This window comes from Mustela erminea, chromosome 1 (assembly GCF_009829155.1).
Source record: "Mustela erminea isolate mMusErm1 chromosome 1, mMusErm1.Pri, whole genome shotgun sequence".
Taxonomy (NCBI): Eukaryota; Metazoa; Chordata; class Mammalia; order Carnivora; family Mustelidae; genus Mustela; species Mustela erminea.
In genome coordinates, this window is record NC_045614.1 from 214,306,887 (window position 1) to 214,328,587 (window position 21,701).

Below are 21,701 nucleotides of genomic sequence, written 5' to 3' on the forward strand. Positions count from 1 at the left end.
AAACACTGATAATTAAATTCAATAAAACGGTCAGTTGGTCAGACAAATAGATACATATTCTACAGTTACTTACATGCTGCCAGAGACAGACCTGCAGATTTGTAAGACCCCAATGTTGTAACTGGCCCCCATCCAAACTCCCTACATCAGATCCATACAAGCAAAGCTTAAGGAGACACCAGGTAAAGTCTTGATATTTTCCCACCAAATTCACAGTGTATTAAGGAACTAGCTTGGCAGGTTATTAGTGACTAGTAAAAACCTTCCAACTTTTGAGAATCCCCACGTACTGTTTGGCAACATCTATAATTTAAGAAAACAGCTACAAAAACCTCAATTAGAAAGTGAGAAAAGACAACACAGCCCTTACCATTAAGGTCTTTACACTTTAATCTCCATTCATTCACAACTTTTGAGCTACCAAGTGGTATTAGCACTTACTAATCTAGTTTGGACTAGATTTTTCCACAATGTTCCATTTTCTCCCTAGCGTTGACAATTTTACTTGGTTTGGTCTTTGCTCCCAAATACTAGAATTAGAGACAGTCTTTAAACAGTGACGTTGCAAATTTCTTAAGGTTTCTCCTTTATTCCATCCTGTTATCCACAGCAGGAGTTGAGAGATGGACTTACATAATAATGGAGAGTTCTCCCGCAGGGAGGGGGACTACATCACACCAGAAAATAACTCAACTACAATTTCCATACAACGTAAGACACTGAAGTGTTTGTGGACTACTCCAAGATGCCGAATCAAGGAAATATGCTGACTTAACATGGATGAAAAGGATGGAGCTGGTATTTCAGCTACAAAGGGCAAGGCAAACAGACCTGTTCTAGCCATTTAGAAGTTACTCAAAAAAAACCAACGCAACTGAGTAGAAAGGAAAAACCAAAAATACTGTAAGCACTGTGAACAACATTCTTGCATTCTAGTGATACACAAACCTCATTTTTCTCAGGTGGCACAATCAAATTCAATGTGCACTGATGAGAGATTGAAGTCCTTTCAATGTAGTTTTTAAAATGATACAATTAAATTAACAAATTGTGTTCTGATTATTCTAAAAAAAAGAAGGCTAGAAGGACAGGGAATGTAGTATGAACCCAAGGCAGTCCTAAGAACTCTTATCTAAGACGTCAGCAACCAATGGAGTGTGAAGATTTAGTGACAAGTCTTATTCTTATTTTTGGACGATAATACCTTCAAGATGGCACTTTTATTAGCTTCATACCTTCTCATTTGCAATTCTAGGTTTTGAAGTGCCTTTTCCCCAAACATAAGTTCTTTCTCCCCATTTCTGTGTACTATTTAAAAGAAACTTTTGTGTTGTAACTTAGAAGCTGTGAGTAAATGCTTTATCATTCTTTCCAAATAATTACTAAATTGAGAACGAATGTAATCAGAGATTTTCCCCCTAAAATAAAAAAGGGAGAATGACCGCCCTAAGAATTATCTGAAAATGGGATACACTTTCCCTTTTATTCAGAACTTACTACACATTGTTGGTATACCTTTTAAAGTAAGTCTGATTTTAAAAAAAAAAAAATGTTTTTAAACCTCGCCTATTTCTTAAATGTTTGACATCTTTTTTCTTAATAGTCTTTCAAATGAATCAAAACTCAAATCTAAATACCTCAGCCCTTTTTTTCAACCATATATGAATAAAATCATAGGACCCTGAACATATACAACCACAGCAGTTTTTGTTGTTGCTCATATACACCATTAAGTGACTTCAAGTGCAATGAAAAACTATAGCACTTACTTCCGGATCAGTTCACATTCAGTCTGCAAGCTTTTGTCTTTTTTCACAAGTATATACAAACTGATCCCAAACACATTAAAGTACATCCGTGCATTAAATCCCTGCGCATTTCGCATAAAGAGAAGTAGAAAAAAAGTCAAACATGTTCTAGTGCTCAATGTAAACATTTTGAACTATTAATTATTTATTAATTTTCCTTAAAGTACTTAGGAGTGTGTGTCACATATTCAAAGTTAACCTTAGGAATAGCACCATGACCAAAAAAACCCATAAAAGTGATTCTCACTATAATCCCTTAGTTTTACTTCAGAACTTGAGAAGCTACCACTGTCAACCGTATCTTCAAAGTCATGAGGCCAAATTCTTGGTTTGTTTTTTTTTCCAGGTGAAACCAAAATACTGCTTTCTATACACAAAGGTCTAACAGTTTAAAAAAAGACAAAAAAAAAAAATTAGTAATTGGTTGACCAGCCAATCTATGACCAATTAATTCAGTCCAAAAGATAAGAATAGTTCTACTGATGAAGGCTAATGATCAAAGTCTCATTCTACCAAAAGAATTTCTGTATTTATGAACATATTCTATATTTGTATTTATGGATTTTTTTGGTACCTTTTTGCAGATGATGGTAAACATGGAGTTATAACCCTGAGAATAGATATAAAACTGAGAAGCTTTAGAAGAGTTTAAATAAATTAATGGGTAGGACATCTATCACCATTGCTTAAAACTAGGGAAGTAAAGAACATTCCATTAATGTTTTCAGGTCAAGAGTCAAGGCCAATTCTCCTGAATCACTCTCTCTACCATATACTCAACATGAACTCTAATAAGAAGAGCTTCATAGTTTTGAAGTAATCACAGCTCTCTCAACAACAAAGGATGGGTAGGTCTATCCCACCTACCGCAACTGGGTAATGTCCAAAAATATCCTTCCCCTTACATCTAAGTACCTTCTACCATGTCGAATGAACAGATAACTGAAAAGTAACAACACTTAAGAACATTCTCTAACACTGAACCAGAGTCTGATGCTTTTCCATACCTGCCACCTTTAGGATACACAGGAGAAAAACGTTAATTTTGTCTGGAACCAAACACAGGGCCAATAAATAACAAAGGTGGGAGTACTGTAACATACTCCTTCGCTACAAAATATGTAAACCATTTGAATCAAGTCCATCTTCAGGCACAAACAAGCTAGGAATGGCCACCTACACTGTATGGAGTAGCACAACCTATCAAGCAAAAATATTTGGCTCGAAAATAAGTGTACTTATTTATGTATTTGATGATGTGATAGAAGTTTCACTTTAAATGGATTTCAAAATTATTTTCCCACAACACATGACAGTTTCTTAGATTTAAACTAGAGGTCACTAATAAAGATACACTTAGTTGCCCCCGCAAAGAACACCTGGGATTGCACATGGCAGCAGTAAGCTAAAACAAAGAGACAGAGAATGACGTTTAACTGTTTTCCTATATAAATGAGATTTGTGATTGCACTCTTAACAAAACAACTCTACAATCTCAGTGGGAAGGAGGAGAAACTACATATAATTTAAATACTCTCTTGGCCCTGTACACTCTATTAAAGAACACACTTTTCCTAAATCTAAGGCACACAAACTCCTCTATTTCACAGAGTAAGACTATGGAAGACCAAGATTTTGGTTAAATCCCTTACACAGAAACCAGGAGATCTTGAAAAGACAAATTATATAGCATTCTGTTAGTGCACAATTGAAAAGAAAATGCTAGGACTATGGTCTGGGCCTTAGAGGTTTAAAATATACAATCAAAACATCTTAAAAAATAATTTACCAGCACTTTATAAATTCAAGTTTATAAAATAAAAGTGATGACGTTTTCCTTAAAAATAAAGAAAAAGAGAAAAAAGACCCAACAGCATTTGGAAAGAAACCATTTCAATGAAAATGACCAAATCTGGTATAATGCATTCTGCTCAAGTAGCCAGGGGAAGGGGGGGGAGGGGAGTGGTAGGTACCTCGCCTACTAATCATGGTTACACCTCCCATGATTATAATGTCAGTATGCACATAATATGTATGAACAATCTGTAAACATTGGCCACGTGAAACTGTTCGACTACAACAGGACAGGGGTTAGAAACTACCACTTCTTGACGGGTTCAGAAAGTAACTGCGTGACACTTGCTACCATGAAAGTAATGCTTATCGGTTTCGATAACCAGGATGTCTAGTGTTGAACAGATTTCAAATTCTTGCTATCTGTAGTTAAATACTGTCAAAGTAGATCTGCCCCCAAAATGAAGCATATTTTGGCACCTGTGCTGAGCGCTGCTACAAAGGCAAGCAAGTGCAAATAAAGATAACAGTCATGATTTAGTCACATTCATAACTTTTCATAGAAAAATATAAATATATTCCCTGAATTGTAGGACAAAAAATAATTTCAACAACCAGCTTTCACCATAAATTCCAGTCCATTTCCTCTTTCCATGAACTGGCTTTCTGTCAAGGTCATAAGGTGCAATCATCCAACTCCAACACATTTTCTAAGCTTCTGTCGTCATCCCCATCATGGTATCTCACGGTCCTTCTGCCCTGATTTCTCGTTTTGATTTTCGAACGTCGAAGACCTCTTTTCGATTTTGCATAGTCCAAGTCCTCCCAGTCGTTATCGTCCACACTCAGCCTAGGCCGTTTGCTCTGTCTCTGCCGCCTCGCGCCTCTAGCTGCGGCCGCGGCACAAGCTTTACCTTTTCTCGCCGCTTTTGCTTTTCCTCTCGTTTTCCTCTTTTTGGCTTTCGCGTCACCCGCACAGTCCACGTCGGATTCAGTCACAGACGCCAACTCGGAGTCGGACCCGGGGCCGCCGTCGGCCCCCAGCTCGGACGCGCCTCGGGGCCCAGCCGCCGGCCCGCTCTCGGGCTCGGGCCCCGGCCTCTTCCTCTGGGCGTCGGCCTCGGCCGCCGCCTGCGACGCCCGCAGCGCCTTGGTGGAGCTGAACGGCGCCTTCCCGTAGGTCCGCAGCCGCCGGCCGTTCCACCTGCGCAGCCCGTAGTTCAGGTCGTCCTCAAAGGCGTTCTCGGCGCTCGTCTTCTGCGCCACAGCGGCCTCCGCGGGGCCCGGCGCACCCGCCTCTCCCCCGGCAACATGGCCCGGCCACGGCTCCGCGGAAGCCCCGGCCGAGCAACTCCTGGCGTGCGAGGGCGCAGCGTCTGCCCCGGGGCTCCCGTGCCTGCTCCCGGGCTCGGCGCTCGGCAGCCCGTCGGAGCCCGAGTCTCCGCGGGGAGACGGACGGTCGCCGGCGCGCGGCTCGTCGGGCCCTTCCCGGCCGCCGTCCCCCTCAGACCCGCTCGCCGTCTTCCCAGCGGGCGCGCGAGCGGCAGCGAGGGGCTTTCTCCGGCCGTTTCTGCGTCTGGGGCACGCGCCGTCTGCGCGGACGTCCTCCGCGGCACTCCCGAGCTTGGTCTTACCGGCAGCGGCGGTCGCCCGTCTTCGCGGAGTCCTGAGGAGACCCGTTTTGGCTCTGGAGGCCTTCTTAGCCACCTTCGAATTGCTGTCCGAGTCACTGGAACAGACCCTTTTCCTGGAAGCCTTCCTGCTTTGCCCATGGTCCTGTGACGCGGCACCTGCGAATTAAAAATGAAGAGCAGCCTGTGAACCCGCAAGGGCACGTGTGCAGGAATTCCCTGCCCGTCAGTCTAGACGACCGGCGCGGGCATTCTCCGGCCGCCGAAGGAGCGCGGCGGCGGCGCTCGGGCGCCCGCGCCCCTGCGGCCCGGGGCTCTGCGCAGCCGCAGCACCGGCCACGGGCCCCGCGCGCTGCCAGCGCCGACGCCCCGGGCCCTGCGGCCACAGACCCAACACACCGCACACAGACGTTTTATTTACACGAATACACACTACCTTCTCCTCACTCGTGCCCTAGCGTACGCAAACTAATCACTGACCCTCAGCCTCCCTGAAACTTTTTCACTTCACAACACTGAAGTTACGCCAACACCCTTAATCTTAGCTTTGGCCGCCACCTGCCAAGAATACACCCTTAAATCAGCAGGCGGTTCCCCCTCCCTGTGCTCCAGAGTTCTTAGGAGGCAAGTGGACAATAATGAGAGCCAGGCTCATGGAAAACATGCAGACCCAACGAGCTGCTACACGTCAAGCACGGAGAACAATTTCCCGACCCACAGGCCAGCTGGGGGGGCACTCTGCTGGGGGCTGCTGCTGTCAGTCTTACGCATCCCTTCCAAGCAAACAGTCCTACCCTTTTCTTTCCTCCTCTTAAACTAACACCACAGCTTATAAATGTGCTTGCCTCTGCTTTCCTGAAACCCACAGCCAATACAAGAAGTGAAATCTTACCAGAAACAGCTGTTAAGGTCAAGACTGCCTGTTATGTGAATAAAACTAAACATGTTTGGCAACCAGTTATGCGTGCACACAGAACATCAGGGATGCACAGAACAGACTGAGAACGCATGCGATGGACAGAAAATCACCGGTGAAGAGAAGTTTCATGGGGGGAAACAAAAAAACAAAGCTCTAAGGAGAGAAGAACAGTGAGAACACGCCAGTAAGCCAAGATTACATATTATGAATTACCTTTCATAAAACTGTTTGGTTTTCCTTTTGTATTGTCATCATCTGAATCCAAATCAGTCTCAGATACATGATCTGAGAAACACTGGGACCCGGCAGTGGGTTCACACTTCGAACCCCCTCTAACCAGGTTCGTTTCCATTCTGTGGTAGCTGCCACCTTCTCGATCTTGCTCTTCAGATTCCGAGTCCTCTGAATCACTGAAGATCTTTGCTTTTTTAAGGAAAGTAAGATTCTTGCGACCTGTGTTGTATTTCCTACCAGCATACTTTCTTGGTTCAGAATCTGCTTCCTCCTCTTCCTCTGAGATGCTCTCTGCCTTAAGTTTCTGCCCAGATGTGGATGGACCAGCAGTTCTATTATGTACATTATCGGAATCATGACTTTTAGAGTCTTCATCAGAAGACTCTATTTTCAGGAATTTAGTTTTAGAAGTTGCTGGAGCATGCGACTTATACCCATTAGCATGCCAATTTTTGCGGGCTACTCGCAAGTCACTTTCTGACTCTGAATCCCCATTTTCAGACTCATTCACAGTATTCTGGGCAGCATGAGAACTGAACAGTGGTAATGGCTGATTTCGGTCTTTTAGTTCCTCTTCTTCAATTTCAGACTTTAAGCTCTGATCATCTTCGGAATTATGTAATAATTTTTTTCTAGCCACAGCAGAAGCATTACGGTGAGGCAACTTACGGCCAGAACAGACACTTTCAGAGCTAGAGTTCTCCTCTACGTCACTCATGAGCTTTATCTTATTGGCAGCCACGGCAGCACACTTTCGTAGCACTTTTCGGTTATTTCCAGCCCTGGCTTTTAAACTTTCACGGGTCTCCACTGAATTGTTATCAGAGTCACTTAAATAGACTCTCTTTCGAGTGGCTTTCCTGCCACATCCGTTCTCTAAAGAAACTGGACCTAGAAATAAAGTAGCAATAAGATTAGGAAAGTCTTCCTTATTTCAACATTTTTTTTAAAAAATTTATTATTTTAGAACAGATGTTCCCTACCTTTTAATGCCAAAACAGATTTCCCGTCTATATCTAAAAAGCCCTAAGGATGGGGGCGCCTGGGTGTCTCAAGTTAACTGTCTGACTCTTGATTTCAGCCCAGGTCATGATCTCAGGGTTGAGAGACCCAGCTCTGCCTTGTGCTGGGTGTGGAGCCTGCTTAAGATTCTCTCCCTCTCCCTCGATCATGCATCCTCCACTCCCAAAAAAACCCCAAACCACAACAAAATCAAAAACAGAAACAAAAAACAGCCCTAAGGATGAAACAGAAGAGAGCCCAGAATAAACCCACACCTACACAGTCAATTAATTTACAAGAGAAGAGGCAAGAATATACAACGAAGAAAGGACAGTCTCTTGAACAAACAGTGCTGGGGAAACCCAGCAGCCAACCAGCAAAAACATGAAATGAGATTACTATCTTACACATACACAAAAATTAACATAAAAAAGGATTAAAGACTTGAATGTAAGATCTGAAACCATAAACTCTCCTAAAAGAAAACACAGGGGGTCTAAGCTCCTTAACACTGATCTTGCCAATGATGGTTTTTTTTTTGATCTGACACCAAAAGTAAAGGCAATAAACCCAAGAATTAACAAGTGGGACTACATCAAACTAAAAGCTTCTGCACAGCAAAAGAAATCATCAACAAAATAAAAAGGCAACCTACTGATACATGCAAATCATGTATATGATAAGGAGTTAACTGTTCAAAATATTTAAAGACCTCATACAGTTCATCAGCAAAAAACAATCTGATTTAAAAATGCAGAGACATTTTTTAAAATGCAATCTGATTAAAAAATGAGTAGACATTTTTCAAAATATGGCTCACAAATAATGGCCAAAAGAATGCGAAGATATTCAACACCACCAATAAGGGAAATGCAAATCAAAACCACAGTGAGATGTCATCTCACACCTGTCAGAACAGATAAAATTACACAGGAACAACAGATGTTGGCGAGAATGCAGAGAAAGGGGAACCCTCATGCACTGCTGCTGGGAATGCTAGCTGGGGCAGGCACTGTGGAAAAAAGTACAGAGGGTCCTCAGAAGGTTAAAACTGTAACTGCCCTATGATCCCACAACTGCACTACTAGGTATTTATCTAAAGAAAATGAACCACTAACTTAAAAAGGTATCGGCACCCCAATTTCACTGCAGCATTATTTACAAAAGCCAAGATAAGGAAACAACCAAGGCACCCATTGGCAGATGAATGGAAAAGATAATGTGGTGTATCTCTACAACAGAGTTTTATTCGATCATTAAAAAATGGAATATTTGTGACAACAAGGATAGACCTTGAAGGTATCATACTAAGCAAAGTAAGTCGACAGAGACAAATACTGTATAATTTCACTTGTATGTGGAACCTAACACACAAAATAACCAAAACAAACTAAGAACCAAGCTCACTGATCAGAGAGCAGATCTGGTGGGGGAGGAGTGGTGAAGGAGATCAAAGACAAGAACTTCCAGTTATAAGACACAGGGATGCAATGTACAGCATGATGACCACAGCTAGTACTCCTGCACATCTGAAAGCTTCTAAGAGTGAATCTTAAAAGTCCTCTTCACCAGAAATAAAGAAAAACTTTAACTATGTATAATAACTGACTATAACTGTATTATTGTGATCATTCTGCAGTACATACAAATACCAAATCATTATGTTGTACCCCGGAAATATAATGTTGTATGTGTCAATTCTATCACAATTTTTAAAAAAATCTAAAATGGTGGGACACCTGGGTGGCTCAGCAAGTTTAAGCATGTGCCTTCAGCTCAGGTCATGATCTCAGGGTCTTGGGATCGAGTCCCGCATCAGGCTTATTGCTCGACAAGGAGCCTGCTTCTCCCCTTGCTTATGCTCGCTCTCTTCCTTTCTCTCTCTGGCAAATAAATAAAATCTTAAAAATAAAATCTTAAAAAAAAACCTAAAAAAGACCTTTAACCATATGTGTAGATACATTAAAACAATAAACCATTCTATGCTTAACTTAGGGATTCCCTTGATAAACACTCCTCCAAGTACCAACCACTGAGTGTCTTACCACTTTTCCTCTGAGCAGCTCTGGTTCTTGTCACCCTGAGACTACTGCTTCTGGCCAGCCCACTACGTAAGGAAGCTTCACGCGGTCTTGACCTCTCTTTGCTTTCCTCTGAACTATTAGAAGCTGAAGATGAAGAGGTACCTAAGGAATCTTCCATTTCACTTTCTAAGAAAAAATAAAGCATCACCAGTTCGTCACACATATTCTCTCTTTACACACATACGCAGCTGTTTCATAACAACAAGCTAAAAGCAGATTCTCAAAATACTTAGAGGAGATTATGTTTTTAAAAACTGTTTCAAAGAACAGGTCATAAAATTCTGGCATTAAAAAGTATGTCATCAGCATTCCAAATTCAGTTTTTTCTCTGAAAGGACCATATTGAATCCTGGATTGGATTCAATAAATACAGTTTACGTATTTCATAAACTTCCATTTAGAAAGTATTTCCTTCAGGATAGACAACTGCTGTGTAGTCCCATGTCAGTGGACACCCTTTCAGGCCTTGTGCTAGTAGTAAACCCTCTAACAGCACAGTGGTACCACACGTGCTTTCAGCTCAAGAGCCATTTCGACCTGTTCCACTGCAAAGGGGGAGGGAAGGACAGAAAAAAACAAGATAAATGACCTGAAGAGTACATGTCACTTCTCCCTAACGACCTCACTGAATGAGTGCACGCTCCAGTGCGAACACGGCACAGAGAAGCTTCCCGCTCTTTCGTCTACTCCATCTTTACAAACGTATCACAGAGTGAAAGTTTCATCAAAGTGAGTGGGAGCATGTTGCTAAAAGATAAAATTTTGCTCCACAAATACAACCCCAACTCTGTGTTAAAGTGGCTGCGTTAGGACACGAGTCACCAAGTTGTGTTTCTGTCTCTGAAACTGCTCTGCCATTTGCCATTCTGCCTGTCCCTATTCTATTCCGGTCCACTTCCCAGCACACTGACTCGGTTTCTAGATTCTTCCCTTTCCCTGCATATTACTGCCAAACTGACTGATCTTCCTGAAACAGAATTCATCATGTGATTCCCTTACTCATCCAGGGACCCAAATAAGTAATCCAAATTCTTCTGCAAGGCTTGCCACTCTACACTGCATTCTACCTCTTTGGTCCTATTATTTTAAGTCATAGTAATAAGTCATCAAAATCACTCAGAGCAACAGGGAAGTATACACCCACCACAGCCTCATTCCCACAGTGCTAAAAAAGGTTTAGGATTAGCTTTGGTTACACTACCAAAGAGCCAAGAACCATAAGCAGCTTGGAATTTACTAGGCTCACATGATGATGATAATGATGTGTTTTTTTTAAAAAAAGAAAAAAGCATCATATTTTGTATACTAAGTGTGATATTTATATCCCATTATTTAAAACAGAGAAGATTCAAGTTTGCATAGAATGCAACTGCACATTTGCAAAGACCAGCACTTATCAAACATATAGTAACTGCTGCAATTTTGTTACTTTTGACTCTTTTGAATACAATTTCCTCAACTGTTAGGACAGTCTTATTTATTCCTTCCTCTGAAGGCACAGTAACTGGCAGTGCTACACACAGGAGTGATGGACAGTTAATTAACAATGCTCCCGTCTCACCAGATAACGTGGAGCCATCATGCAGAGTGACAGGCCTACTTCTCCTTCTTTCTGACGATCCTGTTGAATCCGAGGAGTCACCAGACGTCACCCCTGAAGAGACACTAGCACTTGTCCTGTGGCTCGCAGAGTAAGCAGCCCTACTGGAGGTAGACTGGGTAGGAGAACCTACCAATTCAGGAATTACTTTTGTCTGAGATTTTAACCGCTTCTGCTTAATATTTCTGGTCAAAGACAGGAACAAAGAAAACAAAATTTAATTAAACCAAGAATGCCTGAGTAAAAGTATACTATTACTTAATCTGAGAATAATTTTATGATTGAAACACTGAAATATTCATTGTTAACATCTTAATCTGATATGGATTACTACTAATATTCTTACTCTAAATTATACGTAATTTTATTCCAAACTGGAGTAATGAACAAATGATCCAAGTAGCAGAGTTATGAACAGAGAATCAGACTGAATGTCAAAGTTCTTTGGAATAAAAGCCAATGTTCATGTAATACAGGCATTCATTCATAATACAAAACTGAGTATAAGACACAATTTTCTCTCTTGTCTATCTGTTCCTAAACTACAATATAAGATTAAGAAGAGAAAGCAACAAAACCTAAACAGTAAGAACAGAGGCAAAAAAAAAAAAAAAGATCAGAACAAGATAGTTTTTTCTAACACCAATCCACTCACTTCTAAGTACCAATGAGTTCACTATGCTGCGTACCTGAGCCATGGATTATGAAAAAAAAGTAGAAGTTTAGGACAATACAGTCTTTGGTTTTTAAATTACAGATCCGGGTTTAATATTCATCTTGATAATCCTATTTTTGTTTAAAACAAGACAGAGCAGCTTTTAAGAATATCTAATCTGAGCTTAAAAATAACCACAAGGTTCTTTTTTTTTTTTTTTTAAAGATTTTATTTATTTGACAGACAGAGATGACAAGCAGGCAGAGAGAGAGAGAAGCAGGCTCCTTGCTGAGCAGAGAGCCTGATGCGGGGCTGGATCCTAGGACCCCGAGATCATGACCTGCGCTGAAGGCAGACGCTTAACCCACTGAGCCACCCAGGTGCCCCAACCACAAGGTTCTTTAAAGCAGCAGCTGTTTTGGGCCACCTGGGTGGCTCAATGCATTAAAGTCTCTGCCTTCAGCGCAGGTCATGATCCTGGGGTCCTGGGATCCAGCCCCACATCAGGCTCTCTGCTCAGCAGGGAGCCTGCTTCCTCCTCTCTCTGTCTGCCTCTCTGCCTACTTGTGATCTCTGTCTGCCAAATAAATAAATCTTTTAAAAAAAAAAAAAAAAGCAGCAGCTGTTTTGTCATCATCAGGAAATTTCAAGCTTCTTATGTCAAAATATTAAACTTCCATTACTATCAACTGAGGGACAGACCAATAAATATAAAAAGAAATAGTTACATGCTCATACTGATCATACACTTCATTTTAAAACAGAAAACAAAGTGATAAATACCTACGGAGTAAGACTGCTTCCTTTTCATCCTGACTTTTCATTGGTTCAAAAAGAAAGGATTTTTTTTTTTTAAATTAAACTCCTACGATAACCGAAAAACCCAAACTGAGGCTCATTTTATAAAATAAATGGCCCATACTCTCCAAAAATGTCAATTAAGAAGACAAAGGATGAAATTAAAATTCCTGATTAAGACTAAAGAGGGGCACCTGGCTGGCCCAGTCAGTGGAGCCTAGGACTTTTGATCTCAGGGATGTGAATCTGAACCCCTCATTGCATGTAGAAATTTACTTAAAAAAACAAAAACAAAAAAAACCCTGAAAATAGGATCACGTGAGGATTAAATGAGTTAGTATTTTTTTTAACAACAGACTAAAGAAACATATATATCCATACATACGCAATGCAAGATCCTCCTTTGGGTCTAGATTGGAAAAAAAAAATTTTCCCTAAGGACGTTATTGGGTCAATGGTAGAGATGCAATAAGGTATGGTTAGAACCTTATTTATGTATTTATTTTTTAGCAAATCCACACTAAGTATTTAGGAGTAAAGGAATAGGATGTCAGAAACATTTTTTTGAACAATTTAGAAAAAAAAAAGCAAAACACCTCACAACAAGATAAAGCAATGATAAAGCAAATGTGACATACTATGAAAAACTGGTGAGTCCAAGCAAGGGGTATAAAGGAGTTCTTTCAATTATTCTTCAGCTTTTCTGTAATTCCGAAATTATTTCAAAATTAAAAGTTGGGGGATGGATGGGGGGGGAGGCAGGGAGGACTCACATAGTCCACTTCGTAATGTACATCCCTGAATGACAGGCTGCAAAGCAGCTCAACAGGACAAACTCACTCACTGAAGGAGCACGTGTTTACCTGTTTCAAGGCAGCTGTCAGTCTAAACAAGGGGGCAGGGATGCAAGGAAGACTCTGGCAAACCCTCTCACCCAAAAAGCAAAGATAAAACTGGCAAATCATCCGAAAAAGTCACTTCACAACTCTGGAAGGTAATCACAGGCACTTAACAAATTAAAAAGCATTTATTCAAGAAAACCTTCTGAATCTAAGAAAAAAACTGACTGGAGTTTTGGGCATTTTAACTTTCGGCTATTCCCAATCATGCACACCCCAATTCTGTGGCACAGTGAGGACCAGGATCAAGAGGCAAAGGGAGCTGGCCTGATTTGGGAGTTTTGCAAAACAGCGCATGCTCTGCCTGAGGGCACCAAACTCACTGCCAGCAATCCAGCCAGGCCAACCACATAGCTGCCTAAGCTGGGACACCAGTTAGAGCCAACAAGTTAAAGGAGATCTAGGGAATGAGAGAGTCACAGGAGCCTTTGAAAAGCTCCAGTGTCTTCCCGGGGGTGTGGAAGGTTCTACCTATACTCAAAGTTCTACACATACTCAAGGAGAGCCCAGTTATCTAGTTGTCCTTGGCAGACCCTGAGACTCATGCCTGGAAAAAAAATACGAAGAAGGTGAAGTCAGCCCCACTCCACCCAAAGACCATCTTCAGAAAAGGGTGGAAGGCTTACTTAAAGTGTGTGAACATAAATTTTTGACCACTGAGCTATGCTAAGTCAGAGAAGACATCCAGAAAGACACCCCACCCCCAGCCAATTTCTTTCTTAATTTTTAAAAAGCAGATTTCAGGGCGCCTGGGTGGCTCAGTGGGTTAAGCCGCTGCCTTCGGCTCAGGTCATGATCTCAGGGTCCTGGGATCGAGGCCCGCATTGGGCTCTCTGCTCAGCGGGGAGCCTGCTTCCCTCTCTCTCTGCCTGCCTCTCCGTCTACTTGTGATTTCTGCCTGTCAAATAAATAAATAAAATCTTTAAAAAAAAAAAAAAAAAAAAAGCAGATTTCAGGGGTGCCTGGGTGGCTCAGTGAGTTAAGCATCTGCCTTGGGGTCAGCTCATGATCCTAGGTTCCTGGGATGGAGTCCTGCATCCGGCTCCTTGCTCAGCAGGAAGCCTGCTTCTCCCTTTGCCTGCCATTTCCCCTGCTTGTGCTCACTCGCTCTCATTCTCTCTGGCAAATAAATAAATAAAAATTTTAAAAATAATAATAAGCGAATTTCAGTGGCTTAACACTAGAAAAGACAGACTACAGAACTGGTTTAGGCAACTCACTAAACAAAACCAGCAACAAGCACCATCAGTGAGGGAGAAGGATCAGAATCCAGAATTTCTACAATACATTAACAAATAGCAACAAGAAAACCCAAAGAGATGGTATTTCCAGAATGGCAACATTATTTTATTAAGTATGTACTGTGTCCAACAAAACAGTACAAGGCCTATCAAGAGTCAAGGAAGTTTGCCCACATAGAGGTAAAAAAGCAGGCAACAGAAACAGTCTCTGAAAGGACCCAGATGTTGAACTAAAGGTATTTAAATCAACTATTACAAACACATCTGAAAAACCAAATGAAATAATGTTTACAGAATAAAAGCAAGATGACAAGAATATCGATGAAGACATAGAAATTACAAAAAAACACACATTCTTTTGAGTTGAAAAGCACAATAAACTAAAACAGATCTTCAGAAGACAGGCTCAGCTGCGTATGTGAGCTGGTACAGGAATCGGAGACCTTGGTAGGTGCGTGTTATCCCATCTGAAGAACAGGAAGAGAAGGGAAAATGGAAAGAACCTCAGAGGCGTGTGGGACACCATCCACCATATCCGCATATGTACAGTAGGAGTCCCCAGACGAGAGAGGAAAGGCAGGAGATATTTGAGTAATGGCTAGAAACCACCCAGATCTGATGAAAAACATTCCTCTAGAAAGCTGGAAAAATGCCTACAAACAACCATAGTCGGGTGCAAAATGAAGACAGAATTTTGAAAGCAGCAAGAGAAAAACCATTCCGTATGTACCAGGGAGGGACCGTCAGTAACGGGATTAGAGCTGACTCCTCATGGGAAACAAACAGAGGTCAGCAGGAGGTAGAAGGCAATACTCAAAATGCGGGGGTGGCGGGGAACAAGCACCTGACAACTAGGAATTCTACATCCAGCAAAACTAGTGTCAAACAAAAACCGGTCAGAATGAACTGCTAGCACACCCACCTTAGAAAGACACACTAAAGGACATCGGGCTGCAAAGAAAGGACACCAGAGGGTACTCACTCCACACAAAAAATAAAAACTACAGGGAAAGGTAATCACATAGGTAAATATAATTAACAGTATCAATGATTTCTTTTCTTTTCTTAAGCAATTTTAAAGAAAACTAGCTAAGCCATAGCATGTAAGGATGTAATCTGACAATAACAACACAAAAAAGGGAGGGAGGGAGCTAAACTAGAACACACTTCTTAAGAGAACGGTATGAATCTGAAGGAGGCAGTTCCGAACGGAGATGCAGAGTGCCAGCCCTGAACTCGCAGGAAGACCCCCGCCAGGCCCTCAGTGCGGATTCCAAAGATGCCCGGATACACACTAAACACGGAATTACTCCGTTTTCACACTGCAACACTCTAAAAGATTCTGAAAATATAATATTAATGTAAGCTAAACAAAGAAGACAGAACATAGTATTAAATTCCTGATAGAGAATAATTAATTTATAAAAATAAAAAATAAATAAAAAATTAAAATAGATTAAATTAAATTTTAAAATAACAATAAAATAAATATAATAGAATATAAATTTTGTATTTCTTTACAACTATTCCTCAGAAAAAAATAGGGTGCATAAAGTTTCAACAATATTTCCCTTACTCAATCAAATGCTCAAGGATCACCCAAAGTAATCACTTAACTCTGCATTAAAAGAAAAGGGTTCTTATGTAATAAATAAAACTTCAATCCTAAGATTTTTAAAATCTGCAGTTTTCATTAAATGCTTTAAAATTAACCTACTTACAAATTCTATAGTAGCTGTATATATGCAGTGCTTTCAAGTCATAAAAAAACAAATCTTTCTGAATATACTATACTCCTAACCATTTTAGCATAATAAAATTAAAGAAGCATCACCACCTCAAATTTGTCTAATTGCACACAAAGCCTCCAATAACCAATTCACCTGATACTTTTGTTAGCCTGATTGACACGGTTACAATTTTGCCGTCTCTTGAACCTCTGGCTTCTTCGAAGTTTTTCATTGAACTTTTGACCAATTTTAAAATCAGAGGAGATTTTCTTCATTTTTTCTTCAAATAAGGCAGACAATCTCAAGGTCATACTGTAAATCTGCAAAAATATGAAAGCAAAACTAGAACTACAACATACCTTTCAAAATACTTTCACAAAAAAATGTGTAACACATAGGCTACGTGCAGTCTCTTCTATCACTATTCTAGAAAACGTGTGTTCCTTTACCCATAACCCCCTTCCTTCAGAGACACAACAACAAACAGGCACCATCAAACATACACCTCTCAGACAAAAAGAAAGTCATTTTAAATCAAGCAATTCTCTGTAATCTAGGACTGATGTCTACATGTCTGTGGTTCTCATTTGGCTCTTCCCGTTTTCCCATTTACATGTACAAATCCAAAAAAAAAAAAATGCCCCCTCTCCCAAAGTTAGATGTGAAGCTGGTGGGTTCTAGGATTGCTATTTAGACAGCAAAAGAGCACTGTCTCCTGTGGATGAGAAAACAAAGGCACTTTCACCCTCATCTCCAACTTGCAAAGTGACTGCCTTTGATGCCACCTAAATTACAGACCAAAGGCTATCTTCCCCCGGAGAAGAAAACACACCCTAAAACTTTAACGTGAAAGACTGTGTCCTAACAATTTTTACATTTAAATAGTATCAAATCTTTCACAGAATTCTGCAGTGTGATGTTAAGTGCTACTATAAATAACTGGTATAACTATGTGTTTACAGGAAGTATTCTCAACTCATTCACAATCATTCTTGGAAAATAAGCGAAAAAGTCTAATGTTCAAAAGCTGTGTATCAGTAACTCGGATGCACTTGGCAGAAAGGTGGAGAGGCTACCATTATAGAATCTTTAAAAAAAAAAAAGTGTGTGGGATACATCAATTTCCTATACACTTTTAAACAAACATGAACATATATGACTTTAAATGTATATTTAAAATATATTTGTATTTAAATATATATATTTAAAATATATTTGAAAATATATGCACACACATGCATATACACAATGTATGTGAAATTCAAAATCCCACTTCATGTTTGACTATTATTTCCAGTATTTTGTGTAACTTGAATTTATTCTTTTCCTTCGAATCTGAATTCTAGTGTAAGTCACCAGTTTCAACAAGTGATATTTTTTTAATCGTATTTAAGTTCAAAACCTGATTGTCTTAAAAATCATTACTTTCCTATTACCTGTCTTCTCATTAGATTTTACATAAACCTGTAATACATTTGCATTGAACACAAACATTTATCAAAAATAGATATTAATAGCTCCCCAAAATTTTTCATACATGAAAAAAACCACAGGGGTGCCTGGGTGGCTCAGTGGATTGAGCCTCTGCCTTCGGCTCGAGTCATGGTCTCAGGGTCCTGGGATCGGGCCCCGCATGAGGCTCTCTACTCAAAGAGCCTGCTCCCCCCGCCCCGCCTGCTTGTGATCTCTCTCTCTCTGACAAATGAGTAAATTTTTAAAATTTAAAAAATAAAAAAAAAACATAGTTACAATCATACACAATGGTGAAAGACGGAAAATCATTCCCCAAAATGAGCAATGAGAAAATACTGCGGGCTTTTACCACTGCACTTTAAATTCTAGCCAGGCTAATTAGGTAAAAAGAGAAATAAAGATCATCCGGATGGTAAAGCTAGAACTGAAACTATCGCTCTTTGCAGATGACATGCTCCATATTCATGGCAACATTCCTCCTAATAGCCAAAAAGCAGAAACTATTCAACTGTCCAACAGGAAATGAACAGATAAACAAAATGTGATATAGCCATATGATAGAGTTTTTAGTATTTATTCAGGCATAAAAAGGAATAAAGTTCTCATACGGGATACAACACAGATGAATCTCTCAGATGTCCTGCTGAATGAAAGAAACCCGACACAAAAGACAAATGCTGTGTGACTCCACATACATGAAACATCTAGAATAGGCAGATGCATAGTGACAAAGGACAGGAGACATTACTACCAAGGGCTGAGAGAGGGAGAGAGCACAGAGTTTGCGGAGTAATGCTTGGCAATTAGGGCTTCTGTTTGCATTGACTAAAGAGTTTTGGAAATAGTAGTGATGGTTAAGCAACACTGAATATAATGCCAATACCCAATATAATGCCAATACCCTTAAAAGTGGTTAAGACACCCTGGGGATAAAAATACATGTTTATAAAAAATAAAAAATTTAAAAAAAAAAAAAAGGTGGTTAAGACAATAAAGTTAGTTACATATGTATAACCACAACTTTGAAATTCTGATAATACACAAAAATCCAATTAAATGGGTGAGATGTATGATGTATCTTCAAATATATATTTTTAATTAAAGGGGGAAAGAAGCATGAATGAGATTTGTTCTCTCTCTGGAAAGAAAGTGTCTCACTAATGATGAATACGGACAATAACACAAGCTTAGGAAAAAGTCAGACTTGACATTAAAGTGATGTTTAAAAATTGATGTTAAATCAATGTTAAATTTGCACACTGAATGCAAGGAAAGAGTTCTCAAATTAAGAATTAAACAGGAGAGTCTGATAAATAATGAAGAGAAAGTGAATTTAAGGCAAAACGGTTAATTAGCAGTGATAATCGCTGATCATAGATAAGGTGCTACAACATTAATAAGCAAGTGCTTTAGTTTAAGATCTTCTCAAATCATTGTCTTTTTTTAATTACCCAATATACACTGGCTACAAGGGTTTGTGCTATTTATGAAAATTCGCTGAGAGTATATGTACCCTCCCTTTTGTACATTTATTATTCTTCAACAAATTTTGAAAAGTTATCCAATGTGTATCCAATGTATCCAACGTGTGACATTTTAATAATACTTCAGGGATGTCCTCTCTATTAGTACTCTAATAAATAAATAAAGAGTAAGAGAGCTCATGTGCCTCCTCTCTGCATCCAAAATACCGGTGTGGCGTCAGGAGTCCCACCCCCACTTCCAACCGTTCTTCACTCACTTGCAATATGCTCCCAGCCTCTCTCAGTAAATTTCTAATCCACTTTTCAAGATTCCTACATGTATGAAACACCGGTTTTTCTCGTTCTATGTATCAATTTCACTGGCAGCCTCACTCCCCCCAATTCCTATGTGTTTATATGACTTCAGGTAAAGTAAACACGAATTGCTGAAGGTACCAACACAGACATTCAGGCTGCAGCAGGGCACTATTCTTACCAGTGGTTGTCTCTCTTCCCACGTATCTGCAACATTCCAACACTGATTGACCAGCAAGTGGAAAATAACCATCAACATAGATTATGCATTTTTTTCTCTGACGACCACTTTTAAAATTACCTTTGATCTTTTGTTTGGTGTATACGCTTTTGCATTGCTAAATATCAACCGGATGTCTTTGCAAAATTCCAAAGGGCTGTCATAATTTCCTGCTTCTAAAGTTTCCCTTACTGTTCCAAAATCCATTGGAGTATCTATAATATCTCGGTAGTCCTAGGTTTTAAAAACAATAATTAGTTCAAAGATTTGATAGCTACTTTTAGAAATCCAAGTGCAACAGATCTCTAAAATTTCAAAAGGTCAGAAGGACACCTTAAGAATCATCCTTAACTTTAAAGAGACCAGATAAACAAAATAAATAATATACCAAAATGATATACTTGGTAGGATGTGGAATGACTTTTTTTCCTTCTTTACACTCTCATGTAATTGTCAACCTTCCTACAGTAAATTTGTCTACTTTTTTAAAAGGTCATTTCCCACTCCCGTATTGGAGAAATGAATACAGATGCTTTTATCCAAGTTAGTTTTCCCGGGGCTGGCCCCATGTAGGATCTTCCCATTATGATGTAGCAGTGATTAGCTAGGTCTCAGCCCAAGTTACAAGGGTGTCTATAGAGTCAAGAATAACTATGTAATACAACTCTTCCATTCAGTGGTAAGAGACAAAGTTAACACGAAGCTAAGACATCTTACTCATTAAAGTTTACTTTAAATACCTTCACCCCAATCTCTATACAAAACAAGAAAAGGCCCAAACATTCAACATTGACAACTTACTGGATATTCAACCAAATCAACAGGTTGTCTAAATGGTTCAGAATCTTCACACTGAAAAATTAAGTTCACTAGTTCCTTACACTGTTTCTTCCAGTTACTTTCAACATAGTTGGTCGCTTTGATGCTCCTTTTTTTCCAATCATGGACCTAAAAACACATTTATAGTATTAGAAATTTTTTCAGTTTTAGAAATGTAACAGTGTGGTATGACATAGTATGGTGATAAAAATGCAAGTGAACTGTCTCTGTACTGTAACAATGTGGTTACTCTTTTTTTCTTTTCTATTCTTTTTTTGAAGATTTTATTTATTTGTCTGACAGAGAGATCACAGGTAGGCAGAAAAGCAGGCAGAGAGGGGGGGGGGGGAATGCAGGCTCCCTGCCGAGCACAGAGCCTGATGCAGGGCTCGATCCCAGGACCCTATGATCATGACCTGAGCTGCCACCCAGGTGCCCCATATTGTGGCTACTCTTATTTTCTACCTACTTGGAAGAAACCCACTTTTCTGTAAAAAACCAAGAACATTCATCACTCTGAAAATATTGTTCATCCCACCACCTATCTTCCAAGTATAGAGAATATTTTCACAGAATATGAAGCATCACCTGGGATAAACTGGTAGGCTAAATAATGGCCCCAAAGATGCCCATACCCTAATCCAAGAACTCACGACTGTCACTTTACATGGCAGACTTGACTAACGGCATGGATCTTGACATGGGAAGACTGTCCTGGATTATCAGGATGGAACCAATGTAATCACAAAGGTCCTTTTAAGAGTGAGGCAAAAAAGGGGTGCCTGGGTGGTTCAGTCAGTTAAGCATCTGACTCTTAGTTTCAGCTCAGGTCATGATCTCAGGGTTGTGAGACTGAGCCCTGCGCTGGACTCTGCACACAGAATGGAGTCCACTTGGGATTCTCCCTCTCTGGCCCCTCCCACTCGGGCTCTAAAATAAATAAATAATTCCCCCCCCCCCCCCCTTTAAGGGGCAGAAGAGTCAGAAGCCAGAGACTTCAAGCTGCTGGCATAAAG

General features: G+C 40.2%; 1 protein-coding gene across 3 annotated transcripts in view; it reads right to left on the minus strand.

Annotated features, from left to right (window-relative positions):
- Positions 1-372: 372 nt before the first annotated feature.
- BRWD1 (bromodomain and WD repeat domain containing 1) overlaps positions 373-21,701 on the minus strand; it is a 109,278-nt gene continuing 87,949 nt past the window's right edge. For 2 of the 3 annotated variants that reach the window (XM_032355136.1, XM_032355130.1), the window contains exons 35-41: positions 20,668-20,814; positions 19,948-20,100; positions 16,549-16,715; positions 11,034-11,257; positions 9,434-9,598; positions 6,366-7,277; positions 373-5,392 (exon numbers count right to left, since the gene is read on the minus strand). In XM_032355136.1, the coding sequence (XP_032211027.1) occupies positions 4,278-5,392; positions 6,366-7,277; positions 9,434-9,598; positions 11,034-11,257; positions 16,549-16,715; positions 19,948-20,100; positions 20,668-20,814 (2,883 nt within the window). In that variant the 3' untranslated portion in view covers positions 373-4,277. The remainder of the gene's footprint in view (positions 5,393-6,365; positions 7,278-9,433; positions 9,599-11,033; positions 11,258-16,548; positions 16,716-19,947; positions 20,101-20,667; positions 20,815-21,701) is intronic. The other variant, XM_032355143.1, reaches the window with a different exon arrangement.